Here is an 18,911-nt window from a genome sequence, read left to right on the forward strand (position 1 = left end):
CTCAGCTGGGAAGTTCTGTAGGCACATTTTTGACTAGATCCTAAATCACAGTGGGAATTTGCCCGAGATGGGATGACTCCTTTTGTAAACAAGGGCATTCATCTTGTTGTGATGGACATGTCTGGTGAAGCATGTGCCTCTCAGAGGCCCTATGTCATCTGACTGTGCCTGGAGTAGGATTTGTGTTGAACAATACAGTTGAAAAGGAGTGACAGTTAAGAAAACAGCCACAGGTTTTGCTGGGAGTCCTGGAGGCTGGCCTGAATTAGCTAGGTGTTCACTGCCAGGGGGCTGGGCTTGCCTCTCCAATGTCTACTGAGTGGGCATTCTAAGTTCATCAATGCATGATTCTTCATCATTTTGCTACAATACATCTTGGAGATATCTATATATCTATATCTATATCTATATCTACATCTACATCTACATCTACATCTATCTTTGGGTAAGAGTGAGTGCTGCACAAACATGAAGTCCTGCATTTGAATTCCTGGCACGCATGTTAAAAACATGGCCCAGGTGTGTGTGCTTGTAACCCCAGTGCTAGTGAATAGAGATAGGTATAGCCAGGGAGCTTCCTTGGCCAGCCCATCCCACTAGAAAAATGTGATGTACGCTTCTGTGGGAAACCGTGCCTTAAAAATATATGGTAGGAAGTGATTAGAGGAAGACATTGTGTCTCTCTTCATGTTGGGGAATCCTCATAGTCACGTGTACATGCTACAAGCATACATGTGTGCATGTGCATTTGTGTGCACAGACATTCTTCTCTCAAAGAGCTTCCAGAATTGAAACATTAAAACATGAGGCATAAAAAGAAAACAAGCTCTTTTAGTCCTGTCCAGTATTGAGAGCTCAGAGAAGGTTGGGGCACTGAAGGAAAGGTGGAAGAAGAGAGAGGGAGCTGTAGAGAGATGGATCTGGGTGGAGGACTCCATTGGGTCCCTGGGATTTGATCAGGGAGGACAAAGATGGGGGGAAAATGGAGAGAGGGTATCCCAGGAGAGGAACGACATACACAAAGGTTTGGAAGCCAGCTGGACCAGGTCCAGTCAAGTCATTTGAGACAGAGCAGTTCAGCATGGAGTTTGAGAGGGCACAGCCAGAATGGGGCTAGAGGACATGCAGACTGGATCTCAAGTACTTCTGGTTCTGAGCTTTGGACAGGGCAGGCTTGGCAATATTTTGAGATTCCAAACATTATGAGTAAAGAGTAAAGACAAGAACAAAGGAAGTTCTACTTAGTTGTTCTCTCAGCATACTGCAAGGAGCTTGCTGTGCTCCAGGGATGCAGCTCAGGTCCCTAAGGATGTAGCTTGGACGGACTAGTGAAAGACCCTAGCTAACCCTCATGGAGTGTTTGCATCATGGTGATTGCCAGAGAATGAACAGTGTGAAGAAGGTATTAGCAGGAACTGCAAGGATAAGAGCAAGTGGCAAAGAAGTGGAAGGCTCCATGTCACTTTGAACACTGGGTATTGACTTCCATAGTTTATGGGTTAGTATTTTCTTCTCTGTATTCTTCCCCTATGTAAAGGAGTTCCTTCTTGTGTTCACCATGCTTGCTGTGAGATGATGAATACTTTACCACTTTACCACTGGTGCCTCTCAAAGATAGCATGGAACCACAGGGACAACTGCAGTGTTTACAGAGAGGAAGTTTTAGCTCTGCATATTTCCTGTGGTATTTACATCCAGGGTACACGATACTGGAAACTGAGGACCCTGTAGAGTGGTACTAAGCTCTGGGAACCATATGATTTCTTCCCTCTGACCTGTGGGCAAGGATCACCAAACATTCAAACTCTGATGCTCAAGAGTGTGTTCACGAGATTCGGACATTTTTTGGTCATGACAGGTGACAGACACAGCCTGAACTCCATATGTTCGACTGTGACTTGTGGGTACCTTCATTTTCCCATCTGTAGAATGAGGGTCTGGACTATGTATGTGATGTCTAGACTTTTCCTGAGAGAGTCAATTAAACTTTAAAACACAGAGAGAATTTTCCAAGGCTGCCAGCTTCTTATTTTGACAAGCAAAGGCCTAACAAAGAAACTGTCAAATGCCAACTCCACCATCATTGTCATTTCCTTCAAAGGGCAAGTTAATACCCAACTAAGAAGTGATGGCACGGTGTCAGAGAAAAGGACAGCTCTTCCCTGGAGAGAGTGTCAGCTGTCTTTCACTGGCCCTCTACGTGTAGTTATGTTGGCCTCTCCATTCCAGACAGCATCCTGGACAGTGTGTCACTGTGTTTCATGCTGCTTCTATAGAACCATCACACCCAAGAGCCAACCTACGAACCCTTTTGCTATGCAGCATGAGGTTCCTGGAGAATCCGATGACCTTCATCCCAGTGCTGGCCCTGGGATCACTTCCTTCTCTCCTTTCCTCACTCTTGACACTCTCCCTGGCCCTCTCTGTGACTGTTCTCTGGAGGCTGGGTGACCAATCATCTAAGAGCTAAGAGAACATTGGCTGTGAAGAGGCTGTGGCCTCTCTGACCCACTGAACAGATCCATTTAATACCTGTAAGACCCCCTGTTCCTCAGGGCCTTCAGCTGTTCCCTCTATTATTTAGTTATCTCTGTGACAGAATACCTGCCAAAATCAACTTAAGGAAGGAGAGGTTTGTTCTGGATCACAGGTCGAAGGCACAACCCATCGGACAGGTCCAGTACAGCACCAAGTATAGTAAACAGGTAGTCATGTTACATAGGTAGCAAGGAAGCTATTCTGATGCTTAGCTCACATTCTTCTGTTTGCACAATGTAGGGCTCCAGACCAGGGAATGCTGTTGCTGACCCTGCAGTAGGTCTTCCCAGCTCACTTAGCCTAATTTAGATAATTCCTTGAACATGGGTATAGAGATGTTCTCACTAGTATTTCTAGATCCTGTCAAGTTGATAAATACCAAGTCCCACCCACATTCACACCCATGTTTTCACAATTGTCTTTTCCTTCCCTTATACTTGAATAAAAAAAAAAGTTGAATTTGACATGGGCATGAAGATCCCTGATTTCTTTCCTAAGCACACGGCACTGAGATTTCTTGTGGATCCCGGTAGTTTGTACTCTTTTTCATCTCAACGAGATTTTGCTTCTGTTTTGGAGAACTGGACAGAGATCAGATTTGTTACATGGAATATGATAGATCCTAACCTCTTGGTGGGCAGAGCATGGCCAAGCTCATACAAGTGCATTGCCTGGCACTGAGAGAGTGCCAGATCCTGTCCACAGACTTCTCATCCTCTTACTCCTATAATCATTAATGATGACCCTCACAGGGACCACCGGAGGAAATATTGGGCCTGGTTTACCATCAAGGAAACCAAGGCTAGGATAATTTGAGATGGCTTGATTGAGATGGTTGCCTAGTTCAGTAAGGTGGAGCCAGGGTCCAGGCATTTTATGATTCTGACATGGCCTGGCTGTCTCACACCTCTTTCAACCATTTTTTAATCCTTGGGGATTCTGTATCAGTTTCTTATGAGTACCTTATTTTTCAAGTCTGCATCTCCTATGGTGTTCAGCTCCTCGTTCCTAAAGACTGCAAATGTACCAAGGTCCCTGGTAGCACACTCTGAACAGCACTGTGACTCTGAGAGTCATTTTAATCTTTTTCAGAAAAGAAAACAAATTTGTAGGGTTACATGGCATCCTTGAGACAGGGAAAGTGCCCATAAAATGAAAATTATAAGGAAAAGGGATTTGTGGGAAATGAGCTTCTGGCAGCTTTGTAAGGCTATTGGGCTACATAGAGACTGCTTAGCACCTCAACTACTCATCTTTAATATAGGAAGAGCAGTGTTTCACTGTGGTGTTGGTAATTATTAGCAGCATTAACAGAGATAACACAAAGCATTTGAACAATTGTCTCCATTACTAATTCACCTGAACCTCTGGCCTTGACTCAGACCTGCCTGCTGTAATCAAACACGTGAGCTGGTCTTCCAACTGGGCATTTCTGATGGTTCTTTTTCTAGCCAATTTAGAGCTATTATATCTGGTTGGTGCCCATGGGATTGCCCTACAGATTGACAGTTCTGTGTCTGCCTCCTTGCAGGTCAGCTAACTGCCTTAGACTTGCCCAAGGATACCCTGACACAGGAATCATAGAAGAAATATCTGTTAATCCATCCCAAATTTCCAAGGTCCCAACAGTGAACTCTAGACTTACACTGTTATTATTAAAGGACTCAGTCATCATAATTCTGCAAAGATACATGTATTCACCATTGAGGGATGACTTATTAATTGGAAGTAGTAGAGTAGTAGTATAATCTAATTTAGGTCCCATACTATGTTGGTTTTTAGATGCTGTCTAGCAAAAGACAGTCAGTGGTATTAACAACCAGCCTCTTGGAAAGAACACCCCTCTGATTCTTGGTACATTGTGTCTATATGGGCATCATGGGATAGAAAAAAAAAACCTGGCCTCTAAACTTAGGCTAGATCAGATTTAAAGATCAGTTTGGCTACTCATGAGAATTGTCTCTCACGCTTATCTAAAACAAGCAAGTAGAGAACTTGGCCTGTTATTGAACTTTCTGAAGGCTAGCTGTCTCTTTGCTCTTTTGTACTAGGAGTGGCTTATTGAGCACTCTGAGAAGAACAGGATGGATAGCCCCCCTCTTCATGACCCCAGTGAGGGAAATGACATGTAGTGGCAGAGCTGAGCCAGGAACAAGCACAGTATAATCCAAGATACAAGGTCAAGGTAGTTCAGAGCCAGACAAGACCCTTGGGGAGGGTTTACACAGCTTCTTCAATTCTGAGACATGAGAATGTGAGGCCCAGAGCTTTTGTTAAAGGTCACTTGACCTTTCTCTACCTTTTTCCCACCACAAAGACTTCTGAAGTGCAATTGTTCAAACAGGTGATTTGGAGAAAGAAAGTCTAGTATATCTAGATAGCAATGGCTGAAAATGCCTGAAGCATGTGAGCTGTGGCTGAGATAACTGGTATACCCTAGTGTCATTCTAACTCCAGAACAGCAGGCTTTATTTGAGCCTACTTTTAAGTTTCTGTGTACAAACTGTAGACAAGATGCCCATCCCTGGATCTATAGTCCAATAGTTTGCAAGAACACCAGCTGGTCATTTGGGATGGCCTCATACAATGTCCCAAGGATCAATGGGGATAGGTTTCTCTGCAGCTGTTTTGAGGAACTTTCTAAGCAGCCAGGGAGAGGAGGCATAGCTGGGCTTCCCCAGGGCAGAAACAAATTTTGCTTTCCTCCTCACTAGCTCTGGCTGGGACCTGAGGGCTCCTCTGCCCTAGTTCTTTCCTGGAGTCTCAAGTGGCTGCCTCCTCTCAGCCGTCCATTCATAGAACTCTGGCCATGAACACCCCAGCTGGCGGCACCCACATTATGCTTTACTTGCTTGAGCTGCTTTTGGTAATCTGCCTAATGCCCTAATATGCAGGATTACTGGTACCTGGGGAAATGCCCATGTTCTGCTGTCCTCCCACCCAGGATGTGTGAGAAGCTGTGGTGGGCTTTTCTCTTCTGTCTCTGGCAGTAGGGTAGGCAGGAAAGAGGACAGTTCTTTCACCTGTAGGTCTGGGAGACCCTAGGGAAACAGGACCAGAATGATGGTTTGTATGGAGGCATGAAAGTATCTCCTCCCCTTGGGGAATATTTTGAGTCGTGATATTTCAGAGTTTTCAGCCAAATTAAGCTGCAGAATGTCATGGTCATTCTTGTGAAATAAAGCTGAAATGGGTATATAGACATTACAGACTCCCCCTTCCCTTAAAGTCATAACCACTTATGTGTAGATGGCATAGAACTTTGATGGGAGGGGCAAGTGTTCAAAGATGCTTTGAGCTGATTGCCACAGGGTGTGGACCTTCCTCCCCTGTCCTCCCAGTATGGTCCTCTGTGTTCCCCCATGAAACTGGGTCTCCTAGGATACATAACTATGTATGTGTTTAACTCACTACTCCTTGTTTCCCAGGTGAAGTATCTGTTCAGAGAAACCACTAAGGCTAACACTGAGATACGGACTTCCCAAGGACAGGTCCAGTTTCACCACCTGTTACTATTTCTGGCTCCTTGTGCTGTATGTCCAGCTGAGGGCATCTGTGTGCAGGTGCCTGGTTCAGCTTGACAGATGAGGAGGGGGCCAGAGGAAGGCATGGGGTATGGCTGGGGAGGAGTTTAAGCAGATGGAACAATAAAACTCAGAGGGGAGCCTGTCTGTGCAGGCTCAAGGAAAACAGCTTATTATGTAAACTTGGAAAATGGGAAAACACAGTGGGGCCGTGAGGCCCAGGAGATGAAATTTTCTTGGTACTGCCTTCTACAAAGGCTCTCTGGAGTTGATCATCTGCTCTATCCCTTGGTCCCAAGGCCCTAGAGACTCCAGCATAGGTTTCCCAGGATGGGAGATGCATTTAGTCCCTTGGATAGTCCAGAGGGCAAAGAAAAAGTGATTTTCTTTCAGATCACAACCTTAGGGTATACAGGACTCAGCCAGGGAGAGAAAGGCCTACCATACAGAAGCCCTGATAAGAGAGCAGCTGAGCCTCTGAGGATATGAAGGGCAAGGGATAAAGTCAGATCTTCTCCTGCATGGTGAATCTCAGCTCTCCCAGCCTGCCAGCTACCCATGTTCATCTCCACTTTGAAACCCAACTCCTTGAAGTAGGATTTATGGTTCTGGAGTGGTTCTTGGAGGACAAAGGACAGTGTTTTTCTGACCTTGATTTAACCAACTTCCCAAGGTCTAAAGACCTTGAACAAGCTTCCCGGCGGTACATGCAGTACCAGAAGTGGCTGCAGTGTACACTGGAATGATGACAGACCGTTCCCAGACCCTAGCACTGCCCCTCATGCCCACATTCATTCCTTCCTATCACCCTCCCCCATCCCTGAGATGGCAGGACAGAATGGTGTACCCTCTTTTAGCTGTCAGACAGTGGGGTTTAACTTCAACAGTGCCTTCTCCAGTCAGCTGCTTGGACCTGTATCTGGTAAATGAGGACATTAACGCCTACCTCACAGGACTGTTGTGATCATAATGGCAGCCAGTGTCATTGTCATTACTGTGCTTTTTACTAATATTAGCCAGATCCAGTACCTGCCAAGAACTGTCTTTCATTTACTGCAGCTTTCTTCCCCACCCCTCCCCCTTTCCTCTTCCTCTTAGGTTCTCCCTTTCCTTCCTTCCCCTTATCCCACCCCTCCTCCTTCCTTCTCCTTCATTTTATTCTCTTTCCTTCCTCTCTTTCCCTTTCCCCTTCTTCATTCCCTTTTCTACTCTTCTCTCTCTTCCTTTCTTTTCACCTCTTCTCTTTCTCCTTTTTCCCTCCTGCCTTTTTCCTTCCCTCTTCCCTTTCTTTGCTTCTCTTCATAGGACCCCCATCCTCCTTGCCCTCTCTGTCCTCCTTCCTGGCCCTCCTCTTTTTTCCCCCACTCCATTAAAATGGATTTGTACTTACTGGAGCCTGCAGTGTTTAAGTTGTAAAACTGACGTGGTATCCCCTGTGAAGCTTCACTGCAGTGACGAAAGTACATAGGCTTCCATTTGGACATGAAAATCTTACCTAGAGAGGGATGGTATGTCCAATAGGGTGGTTAGGAAAGGGTCAGGTATCATATGAATGTCTTAGTCAACACCCAGGAGACCAGTGTGAGGATACTGGGGCTGAGGGAGCTACCAATGCTAACAGCCTCTGTATAGCAGTGGACAGTTCTGGCAGCACAGGGAATCCAATGCAGCTGCAGTGGGAGGAGTGAGTTTCAGGCCTTCTGGTGACAGATAGGAGTGGGTAGGACAGTGTGAGGACTGAAGCGTCTTCAGAGAAGAAAGGAGAACTTTCAGAAGGGTGTTGGGCACAGTGACAAAGTGATCTGATTACCTTTTTAAAAAACTGTATTCTCCTTTCCAGATGGCCATTGCCTAGTCTTGAGGCTATAGCTGGTCTTTGATACTTTGTGGGTTCTTCTTTTTCCCACCCTTTAAGCCCCTCCCGGTTTAATACCCAACACCAGATAGGAGATAAAGATAGGAGAGTTTTGTTTCTTTTTTGACTACGGCTGCTAACAAACCACATTCAACCACCTTCAACGACTAACAACTACACCCACCCTGCCTCTCAGGGACCCTAACATTTATTATATACCTTCTGAAAAGTTCCCAGAATTCCAAAAGTGAAACCCTGATGTATAATTGAACCCATTCCAGGATAGCAGCTCCTGGTATGGTCCTCTTCAGTCACTTGAACTTGCTGGTTCCCCATCTCTGTGTACCTGCTTATGGTGTGACCTTGGATTCTGGTTGTGTCAACATGTGTGCAGGTCCTGATTGGGGGTCGGGGGGAGCCTGACCAGGCAAGGACAGGAGAGGTGTGATAGTTGCTCATACCCTACCAGGAATCTTTGCTAGTACAAGGTTTCTGACTGTACTCATTGCAACATCCTGGTGATAAGAAGAGAAAGGGCTCCTACTTTACACCTTGAAGCAGGGTAGAGTGCTACATTTCAGCTTTGTGCTTTGTAAGGCTGCTGGTTTTGGAGTGCATCTTGTCCCTGAGAGCAGCCCTGTAACTGAAGGCAAGGGTGCCTTACCTGCCCCTTTCTTTACAAAACTATATTTGGGGAAGTGCTCTTCTTTATGTGACCAGGGCCTCCTCAAGAATCACTGGGTAGGACAGGTTGGGATTCAGCATTGACAGAAGAAACATTTATAGAAAAGATTATGGGGACATGAAATGATTTGCCTAAAGCTACCCAGAACAACTGACCTTGGACTACAGTGCCTAGTTTCTCAGAGCTCTTTCTCCTAATTCACAGACCTGAGGTACACTGTGTCTAGTTCAGGAAGTCTGACAGAGAGAGACTCATCAGATATGAGGGTTGGGAGCTGGAGAGAGGGAATCCTAGACTTGAATCTAGCTTTTACTCACATGTATCAAGCCAGTGTGGTCTTCACTTCCAGGAAACCCAACCCCTCTTCGAACGGTGTGTGACTTCTCCCACAGGTCCCATACCCTATGACAAAGCTTCAGCCTTGAGTAGCATGGGGAACATCTACAATCAGTGACTATATCTGAAGCAGTCCTCTTGCTGTAGAAACATAAGAGCTAATAGAGCCAGTTAGAGGGGCTGCACCTCAACTGGAGCATTGTTTGGCTGGCCTGGTTTGGGGGCCATGTGAATTCTTTCATGGCCCTTTGTCTCTAGTCTGTATAGCAAGGGAGAGCAGTAATATCCTAAGACACCACCAACCTGTTCTGTCCTAGCATTTCTTTAACACACACACACACACACACACACACACACACACACACACACACACAAATAGATTTCACCATGATGTTTTCATGTATGTATTTGTATATATACTTGATCCCCTTCCCCCTGGCCCCCCTCCTCCCCTCAGGCTGTTCTACTTTTATGTCATATTTAAGTATGCATATTCAGATCTAGACTCCATTCATTAGAGAAAATCTGGTATTTGCCTTTCTGAGTCTGGCTTATTCTGCTTAACATTCTGAGGTCTCTTAAGTTATATTGCTGTTTGGTAGATATTCCCAAATCTCCCAACAGATGGACTGTATGCTGGTCACCAGTGACTGGGATCCAATCAGGCCATTAGCCACAGGTGACATAAAAGACATGGGCCCACCTGTCTCCATGCTGGTGGGAAGTCATTGTAAGAGCAATACATTGTAAGAGCAAAATGGAGGGAGGGTAAAAAAAAATCCAATAGAGTGTGTGCCGGAGGGGACTGAAACCATTCTGCTCTTTGGTGTCTCTCAGCTTTCCATGCCTCCAGTCTGGCTTAGAGACTTTCTCTAACCTCAGACTGCAGTACAAAGGCTAGATGCAAGCCCAACACACAGCTCTGCCTGGCAGGGCCAGGGATAGATAGGACTAAGGGGCCTCTGAAACAAAGTGGAGTGACTCTTTACTGGGACTCCTCCCAAAGTGGACACTGGTCTCGGGGGATGGGGGAGCTGTGCACAGACTCAGTACTCAGGGTGGGAGCTTTGCAAGCACTACTGCCCCACTCCCACATGTTTCTGTCTCCTTCCCAAAGCATCTTCTCGTCTGTTTGCATGTCTGGAGGTTGGTCCTCCTGAAGCTGGGGCAGTGTAGTCCAAAGTCTGCAGAGTGCATCTCCCTTGGTAAGGGAGAGGCTAAGACAGTGATGTCCTGGCTGACAACAAGGCCACCCTCTCTTGGTAGCGGTAGAATCCTCTTCAGGGAAGTTTGAGGGAACTGGGTGGGTGCTTTGCTATTCAGGACAAGGGTATCTCCCTTCTGATGCAGTCTGCCATGGAAGATAAGAGGAGGAACAAAGTCCTAGGACCCAGAAACTGCCTCACTGTAACCCTGTCTCTCCTTGGAAGAAAGAGGTTTTTCTCATGGAGCTGAGGGCAAGGATGCATCTAAGGCAGCACTTGGTTTAGCCTGTCTAGTGTGGGGATTCCTCCCTAGCCATACTGGGTGGGTAGTGTTCCACAGTCTTGCTAAATCCTGCAGAAGTTTTCTGTTCTATTGTCCCTTTTGGAGCCTCATTGTAGACCAGTGGCCTTTCCAGAGCCCAGTGGTCTTGAGAAGCTGTGACAATTGGGGTTTCACTGAACACTGCTTGAACTGCTGTTCTTTTCATACCTTCCCAGAGATGGGGGTGCTTCTCTCCACTCTGCATAGAGGAGGCAGATGCTCAAAGTTAATGTGACTGAAGCGAGTAGAGTGTAGCCCAGTCCTTATGAGCTCTCTGCTCATAGCCTTAGCCTTCAGACTCTCTGCTGTCCCAGGTGACATCTGCTGCCAGTTACTGACTCTGTAAAGTGGTCTATAAAATGTCACGTATGTGCTTAAGAAAGATGAATGCACAGAAAAATTTTACATCCTAGTTGTTGAAATCCAGTTCTGACTTCATAAATGGGGACTATCATTGCCCTAATAAACTGTATCTACCCTAACCCTCTCATCTCCTGCGTGTCATCAGCAGGGTCACTCAACCCTCCAGGTCCTTTCCTCTGGTATGTGGAATTATAACATTAGTAGAGTGGTGTGGGACTTTGTCTTCTCAGTACAGAATACCCCAGCTAACCTGGCAGGCTGGCACAGGGCTTACTGTAGCTCCCTGCTTCTGTGGCCCCTCCCCCAGTCCTGCCTCCCACGTGTGGTTAATTAAGCTCACAACATCTAGTGTAAGCAAATAATAACAAGGGCATTATCTCCTGTTAGTTTGTGTGTTTCCTTGCCTATCATAAAGCAATTAAAATAATGAATGCCTTGTAAAACAATAGGTAAAGAGGGTTGGTGAAATAGCACGCTATGCGCTGTATACCTCTTGTGCTGTGAATTATAGATGCATTAAAACCATGGTGGCTGCAGGAGACTCCCTGCCTCTGGGCCTTTTTCATGCTGTAAAGTGTCTGTCCTTTGAGATACCAGGCTCAAGCAGCAGGAAATTGGCCCTCCAGGTGGCAGCCAGCGACCAGTTGGCTGGTGTTCTGGGTAGCTGTTGGCAGTATGCTTGCCTAACACACACAGAAAGTCCCACACCTGATTTCTAGTACTGCACAAAGTGGAAGTGGTGGTGTGTACCTTTATAGCACTCAGCACTCAGCAGGTAGAGGGAGAGGAGATTAGAAGTTCAAGGTCATCTTTATCTCTGTAGTTAGTATGAGGCACTTGAGGCTCCCTGAGACCCTGTCTCAAAAACAACCAAGCAGAAACAAATGTTAAGACCTTTTGGGTTGGAAGCACATCTTTCCCTTAGCCCTCATCATTCAATGGGCTGTTCTGAAAGTAACAGGTGATTCTGACTGAAGAGCATTCTAGGAAAGTGCTGGAGTTAAGGTCCACGAACAAGGCCTGATGGTTCTCTAAGTTGACCTCAGGAGTGAATATCAGATAAAACTGCCGTTTCTGGAGTAGGTCTGGCACTCTGAGTAGCTGAACGCACTTTGCACTTTTGATTTTGGTACTAGCTCAAGCCTGAGAATCACTGCACTCCAGTGCCAATGTCAGATGTGAGGTGGAAGTGGGTCATTCTAAGATTTGGGACTTGGTATCTATCTATCTATCTATCTATCTATCTATCTATCTATCTATCTATCTATCTAATCTATCTATCTATCATCTAATTGTCTGTCTATTATCTATCTATCTATCTATCTATCTGTCATCTAATTGTCTGTCTATTACCTATCTATCTATCTATCTATCTATCTATCTATCTATCATCTAATTGTCTGCCTATTATCTATCTATCTATCTATCTATCTATCTATCTATCATCTATCCATCCATCCATACTGGTCACTATTTAGTTCTGGGGAGCAGGCAATATCCTCCCACCTGCAGTACCAATCTCACAGGGCAATCCCAGAAGTGACAAGAGGGCTAGGTTTGTTTGAATATGTACCTTGTTTACCATGGCTGCCAAAGATCCCATTTCCCCAGTCCTCCTGGAGAACCATCCCTTGAGTCTCAGCACCAGGACATGAATTAACAGACCACTGAGACTAGCCTAGGAGGCTTGAGCAGCAGAAGTCACACAAATCAGCAGGTGGCTCAAGGCCTCCTTATCCCCAGGCTCCCACTGGGGTTGTTCGAGCTCCCACAGTTTAAAACTTTGGAGATTAAAATACCACCCTGCAGCTCCAACTTCTCAGTCCAGAGCCAGGGTCAGCCAGCAGGAGAGAAGCAGGAGTCAGGAATATCCCCAAGCCCAGCAACTCATCCAGCACCCTCTCCCCACTTCCCTGGTCTCACTGCGCCCATCATTCTCCTCACAGAAGGTTTCCACCTCTGCCTTTGGCTCCCCCTCCTCAGTCCCCCTTTGCTCCAAAGCACAATGATCCCCAGTGTTTTTCCTTTTGGTGTTTTTCTCTTTGAAAATGAATACCAGGATTTTAAGTGATGAGTATAATTTACTGACATCTTTTCCCATCTCCATCTGCATTAATGATCTCAGTGGGTGTTTGAGTATGGGTCTAGTTAAAATTTGATTTTAGAATGATGAGTCTTCTGTGCATGCATTTTTGGACATATTTGTAGAGATATTTGTTTATCTGAAATCTAAATCTGACTGAAAATCCTATATTTTACGTTGTATCCCCAAACCTAGGGCTCTGGAGGTGACAAAGAACAGATACTCAGAAGTCTTTGTAGCCATCCAAGTTTAGATTGCTTGGGTTTGTTGTTGTTACTTTTGTTTTGGTTCTGTGGTCCATGCTGGCTTTTAACTTGTGGATGATCCTCTTACTTCAGCCTCCTGAGATTATAGGTGTGGGCCACCATGCCCAATTTCCTTCATATTTACTATGCTAGCTATGCGCTTAAGACTGTGTTAGGCATGTGGCCTGACAGCAGTGTTGGAGCAGGGGGTCATAAATGAAATAAATTAGTGAATTGTGGAGGATAGATAGAGGATTCAAGAGCTATGGGGAACAGTGAAACAAAAAGCGGCACTGGAAGAAGAGAGTTGATGTTTTTCAGAGGGCAGTGGTTGAGAAGCTGACTGCCTGGGTGAAAAACGTAAGGGAACAGAGGCAGAAGCAAGCCTTGAGCATGGAAGGATGCCAGCATCCTGGGCTCTGCACAGCGTGTGCAAAGGTGTACCAGCTGGATATCTGAGGGCTCCATACTTTAAGCATACTTCAATTCTGGAAGGGGAAACTTATTACCTCTTGAAACTCAAAGACCTGGGCTTTAACAGCTGGATGCAGGCATTCAGATGATGACATTAATATTCCACATATCTTTCCTCCATGTTGTCTTCCTTTTAGGGAAGGGTCACTTTTCCTCTCTGTTCCAGCATGTGGACCACACTTAAGACTTACTGGCTTGACAGAGGGCATCTGACTATCCCCAGCCCAAGCGCCAAGGCATAGAATGAATGATCTAGCCATCTACATTATTGGTAGAATCATTGAGGGGCCATCCTTAGTCCCTTTGGAACAGTATAGATGGTGAGGAAAAGGTGGGGGATTAGTAAAGGGAGAAGGGTTGGCACTATGAAGGCAGAGTGACTTGTGAAGAGACTTTGTGGGGACTGTGATCCTTGTCTCTGTAGCCAGAGATAGGCATGTTACTTTTTCCTTTAAAGTGGTTAGAAAATAATGCAGGCTTTTATCTGTTATCTCAAGGGCATTCTAAATGGAAATTCACAGAAGAATTCTCTGGGCATCACAGTATGCACGTGGAGATCAGAGGACCATCTTGGGTGTCAGTCTTTTCTGTTCACCTTGTTTGAGACAGAACCTCTCTTTGCTGGTCTCTGTTGTGTGTCCTACCAGGCTAGTTGACCTGTGAGCTTTTGGGGATCTGGAGATCCTGTCTTGGATTTCCATCTTCCTGTATTGTTGAAGTTACAGATGTACTCTACCTTGCCTGGATTTTCCTAGGTTTGGAGGATATAGTCTCATGTTCTCATAGATGCATGGAAAGTGCTTTGCCCATTAAGGAATCTTCACAGCTTGGTTTAAAAGAAAATAAATAAAATAAACTCCTTAGCGATCTCTCATCCCCAACCCCTGTATCTTCATACCCCATTCTATCATCCGGGAAACCCTTTGTGTTCTGATTGTTTGTGGGTGAGCATCTTATTTAAATCCAGTTGATTCCTATGTCTTAACTCTGATTCTCTCTCTTGCCAGGAGGCCCAGAAGATAAACAATGGCTCCAGCCAGGCAGATGGTACTCTCAAGCCAGTGGATGAAAAAGAGGAGGTGGTGGCAGCCGAGGTCGGCTGGATGACATCTGTGAAGGACTGGGCAGGGGTGATGATATCTGCCCAGACACTGACTGGCAGAGTCCTGGTGAGTCCCTGACCCCTCTTATATGTATCTGCAAAGGGGGTTGCTTGTGAGAGGTGATAATGCTCTGAGTTTTCTCCAGGTCAAGTGGGGTGAGTGGCCAGTGCTCCATTGAGCTCTCAGATCAGCCGGCACTCTTTATACATATCCAAGCCTATGGTTTGGGGCTGTCTACAGAAAGTAGGCCAGCATTGTACACTCACAACCTGCTTGTGGGTTACACCGAACTTTCTGGGTCAGTAAAACAGGTGTACACATGTGGACACAGAACCACTCATGTACATACTAGGCTTGTATGATCTCAGGATAAAGGGTAGGGTATAGCAACATAAACCAGAACCATGTCCAAAGTTTGTCAGTCCAGGACCCAGGACTCTATCTATCTTTACTTATACCACCTCTGCGGGGGGGGGGGAATTTATGTATTTGTTTAGGCAAAAACTCGTGTGTGTGTTAGTCTGTACAAATCATTGCTGTCCTCTACTGATCTTGAAGATCTTGCTTGGGTACCTTGTCCTATTCTGTACTGTGTGAGCTAGCTCCTGAAGTACTCCTAAGGAGACTATGAACAGCTTCTGGTGTGCATGTGTGTATGTATTGGGGGCAGGATATAGTGTGTATATGATGCCTGTGTATGGGGATACAATGTGCATTGCAGGGTGTGTGTGTGTGTGTGTGTGTGTGTGTGTGTGTGTGTGTGTGCTGTACTCTTGTATTTCTTAGGTGCCCTGTTTCTGGCTCTGTCACCTAGGCCCTTCACAGTCAGGGCTCACACAGGCACATCTTTCCTCTCTTATCTGTTTATAGAGAGCTTGGCTTTACCAGTTGACCTTGTGAGCCCCTGGTTTGGGTTAAGAGTTGTGACTGAGGCAGGCTTGTCAGGGGCAAAGGGCTACTGGAGTTATCAGTGTTTTAGTGCAAAGAATAGGGAAGAAATGGGCAGGTGGGGACTGTCACTTATCCCTGCCAGATCTATCCTAGGTGACTTCCTTTCCTATTGCAGCCCTGACTGGTGTCTTTCTTGGATCTGGTCTGGGTCAGGAGTTTCCTGATGATGCGTCCAGGTGATTTCTCTCTGTGACTTCAGTATATGTTTTGTGTGGGTCACCTTTCTTGGGCTTGAGGTAGGGGTTCAGTCAAGAGACAATTGGCTGGTAGGTAGAATAAGCAGGGACCTCATCAGTTCCTAGATCAAAGATCAAGCTGAGACCTGGGGTAGTATGCATAGTCCCCCAGAAACTGCTTCTTCAGAGAGGAGGTGAATGCAAATGAGGAGAGTCTCACTCTTCCCTCACTGCTGGAAGGACTGGGAAAGATACTCCAGACCCTCCCTGAGGAACCCAAGGGACAAGCCAAATAACCTGGTGGGAGAACAAGAACTTTCTTTGAGTTTAGGCCAAAAAGTCACATTGACTTTTTAGCTGAAGGTTGACTTTAAAAGAGGGGAGGTGGAAGTTGGCACTTCTGAGGACAGAGAAACTAGCAAGGTCAGTTGCTACAAGGGGAAAGACAGGAGGACAGTTAGGTCCTTTGTGATCTAAGAGAGGATTTGATGAAGATGTGCATGTGGCTTGCTGCTGGATGTGGTAGTGGGGGTGTTGTCATCAACTCCACCATCTAATTCTGTAGGCGGGTTTCTGTTGCTCTTCCACACAGAGATCTGAATAGACTTTGCCCTGGAGACAACTGAGGTTGGGTTCTGGGTCTGTATATGCTTGTGCAACAGTGGCGAGGCCATGCCTTCCACATATACAGTGGCTGCTCTGTAGAATCATGCAGATGATTCGTGATAGCCATACTTTGAATTTTGAGTGAGCAAGTTTAAGAATAAAAGCCAAAGTAAAAGGCAAAATATCGTGCTGTGGATAGATGTCAAAGTGTCATCAAACTGATATACAAAACATCCCATGACAGACATGGACTGGGGAAATTGAGACAGTCAGTTGGAATTCCCAAAATGAATGCCCCTCCCCCCACCATGGCTGAGTTTCTGGTGGCTGATGTTCCAGTTTCTCCTTCTCTTATTATGGGATGGGCAGTAGTAATATCCATTACCACTACTAGTACTCTATTATTGCTAATGTGACATCTATTATTATGCTCAGCCTGTTTTACCCTCCCCGTCACAGAGACTGTGGGGGTAGTCCATCACAGTAAAAGGGCCTTGGAGGGCTCTCTGAGATGAACCTTCTTGGGTCTGAAATGGGAGCAGTCCCATTTCAGAGTCAGCTTCTCAGTGAGCTCATACAGGACATGATAGTTTACCAGTGTAATATACATCACAGAGGCTATGGCAGACACGGGGTGGCAGGATAGGGAATGATGTCATATTTGCACCTGTCCGAGGCCATCACAGCCAGTGCCAGTGTGTTCATCAGAACCATCTAAGGGTTCCCAAGATCCAGCTCTGTGCCAAACATTTTGCCTGATGAAATGGGAAATAGATACTGACATTAGTGGTAGAGTTCTTGCTTAGCATGCATCAGGCCCTGGGTTCAATAATGAGTACCAAAAGAGAGAGAGAGAGAGAGAGAGAGAGAGAGAGAGAGAGAGAGAGAGAGGCAGGCTAAATGTGATATGCATCCCAGGACTTCAGAAGCTGAGGCAGGAGAATCACAAGTACAAAGAAGGCCTATGCTACATATCAATATCCTGCTTTAGAAACAAACAACAAAAATCCCGACCAGAGGGAGGAAGGGGCTTCTTGATTGGACAGCTAGGAAGAGTGTCTAAGACAGAAAAATTGCTCACTGTTTAGTTTCCCCTTTCAAAAGTAGATGATCATCTTAAAATCCAAGGAAAGCAAGTTATATGAACAGCACATGCTACATCATTGAACTCTGGAGATTGATCCAGTGAGGCCAAAGGCCAAGAAGGCCAAGGCATTGAGTTCAAAGAAGGCCTGGACATTTGCCTGAAGACAGCTTGTCTGGCCTGAGAATACCAAGCTAATGCATTTGGGCAGAGTTCTTAGGACAAGGAGATTTTGACAGTGGGGTGCTGTGTTTGTCTGTCCCGTAGCCACTTGGGCAGTGGTGGCTACTCAGAGGGAGAGCTCCTGAGACAACTTAGGGTAGTGATCTGCTACCTTAGTGATAGCACACTAAGGCAAGACAAGGCTTGAAGCGTAGGCATTGTCACAAGATCAGGTAGGTAGATAAAATATGATATTGTACAATTGGGGAGCATAGGGCCAAGCACTCCCCAAACACATCAATGCTGCTAATGTACCATCAATTGCTTTATGGAGAGTATCTTGTGAGCCCTGCAGGCACTGCCTCAGCCCTGTTCCTTGACATCAGTTGAAAAGGCATGGGGCGTGTCGGTGTATTCAGACACATATTCTATACAGCTGCTGGGTTGCAGGGTATTCTAGTTTCATTCCTGTTGCCATGATAAAATACCCAGACAAAAAGACACTTAGAGGAGAAGGGGTTTCTATCAGCGCATAATTCCAGGTTACAGTCCACACCGTGGGAAAGTTGAGGTGGCAGGAACTTCAGGAGGGTTTAAGACTAGAGAGAACAAATGCATCATACTCACTCAGTTAGGCTTCTCCCTTTAGACATTTTGGGAACCCCTGCCTAGGGAATAGTGCTTCCCACACTGGGCAGGTCTTCCCACATCATTTAATTTAATGAAGACAGTTCCCCAGAGACATGTCTATAGGCCGACCCACAGCAGACAATCCCTCATCAAGTTTCTTCCCAAGTGATTCAGTGTTGTGGCAAGTTGACAATTACAGCTAACCGTCACACAGGGGCTCATGACAAGGAAGTAAGTTAATCTTACCAAAGAATCCATCTCTCCTTCACAACTGTGAGAAAAATCAAGGCTCAGGGAGGGATTTTGCTTGGAAAACAGAAAGCAAATCAACTGTTAGTGGTAGAGCCAGCTGTGTAGCTACATGGATTTCAGGTGCTCAGTTTAGTGTTCCTTCTGGATCATGACTGCCTAGGTAAGGACAATGCCATTTCTAAGTCACTATTCAATATTGCCCTGAATATGACAATCTAATATTACTGTTCTAGACTCAGCCAGGTCTGAGGCCCTCAGTCTTGATCCTCTTAACCCTCACAGGTAGAAACAGGTTCATCCCAATCCTTTTTGCCTAG

At 45.8% G+C, this 18,911-nt stretch overlaps 1 protein-coding gene across 35 annotated transcripts in view; it reads left to right on the forward strand.

Annotated features, from left to right (window-relative positions):
• The window catches only part of Kcnma1 (potassium calcium-activated channel subfamily M alpha 1), a 706,053-nt gene that overhangs the window by 181,564 nt on the left and 505,578 nt on the right, over positions 1 to 18,911 (forward strand). For all 35 annotated transcript variants that reach the window (XM_063274726.1, XM_063274727.1, XM_063274699.1 and 32 more), the window contains exon 2: positions 14,638 to 14,799. In XM_063274726.1, coding sequence (XP_063130796.1) covers positions 14,638 to 14,799 — 162 coding nt within the window. The remainder of the gene's footprint in view (positions 1 to 14,637; positions 14,800 to 18,911) is intronic.

Source organism: Rattus norvegicus, chromosome 15 (assembly GCF_036323735.1).
Source record: "Rattus norvegicus strain BN/NHsdMcwi chromosome 15, GRCr8, whole genome shotgun sequence".
NCBI classification, from domain to species: Eukaryota; Metazoa; Chordata; class Mammalia; order Rodentia; family Muridae; genus Rattus; species Rattus norvegicus.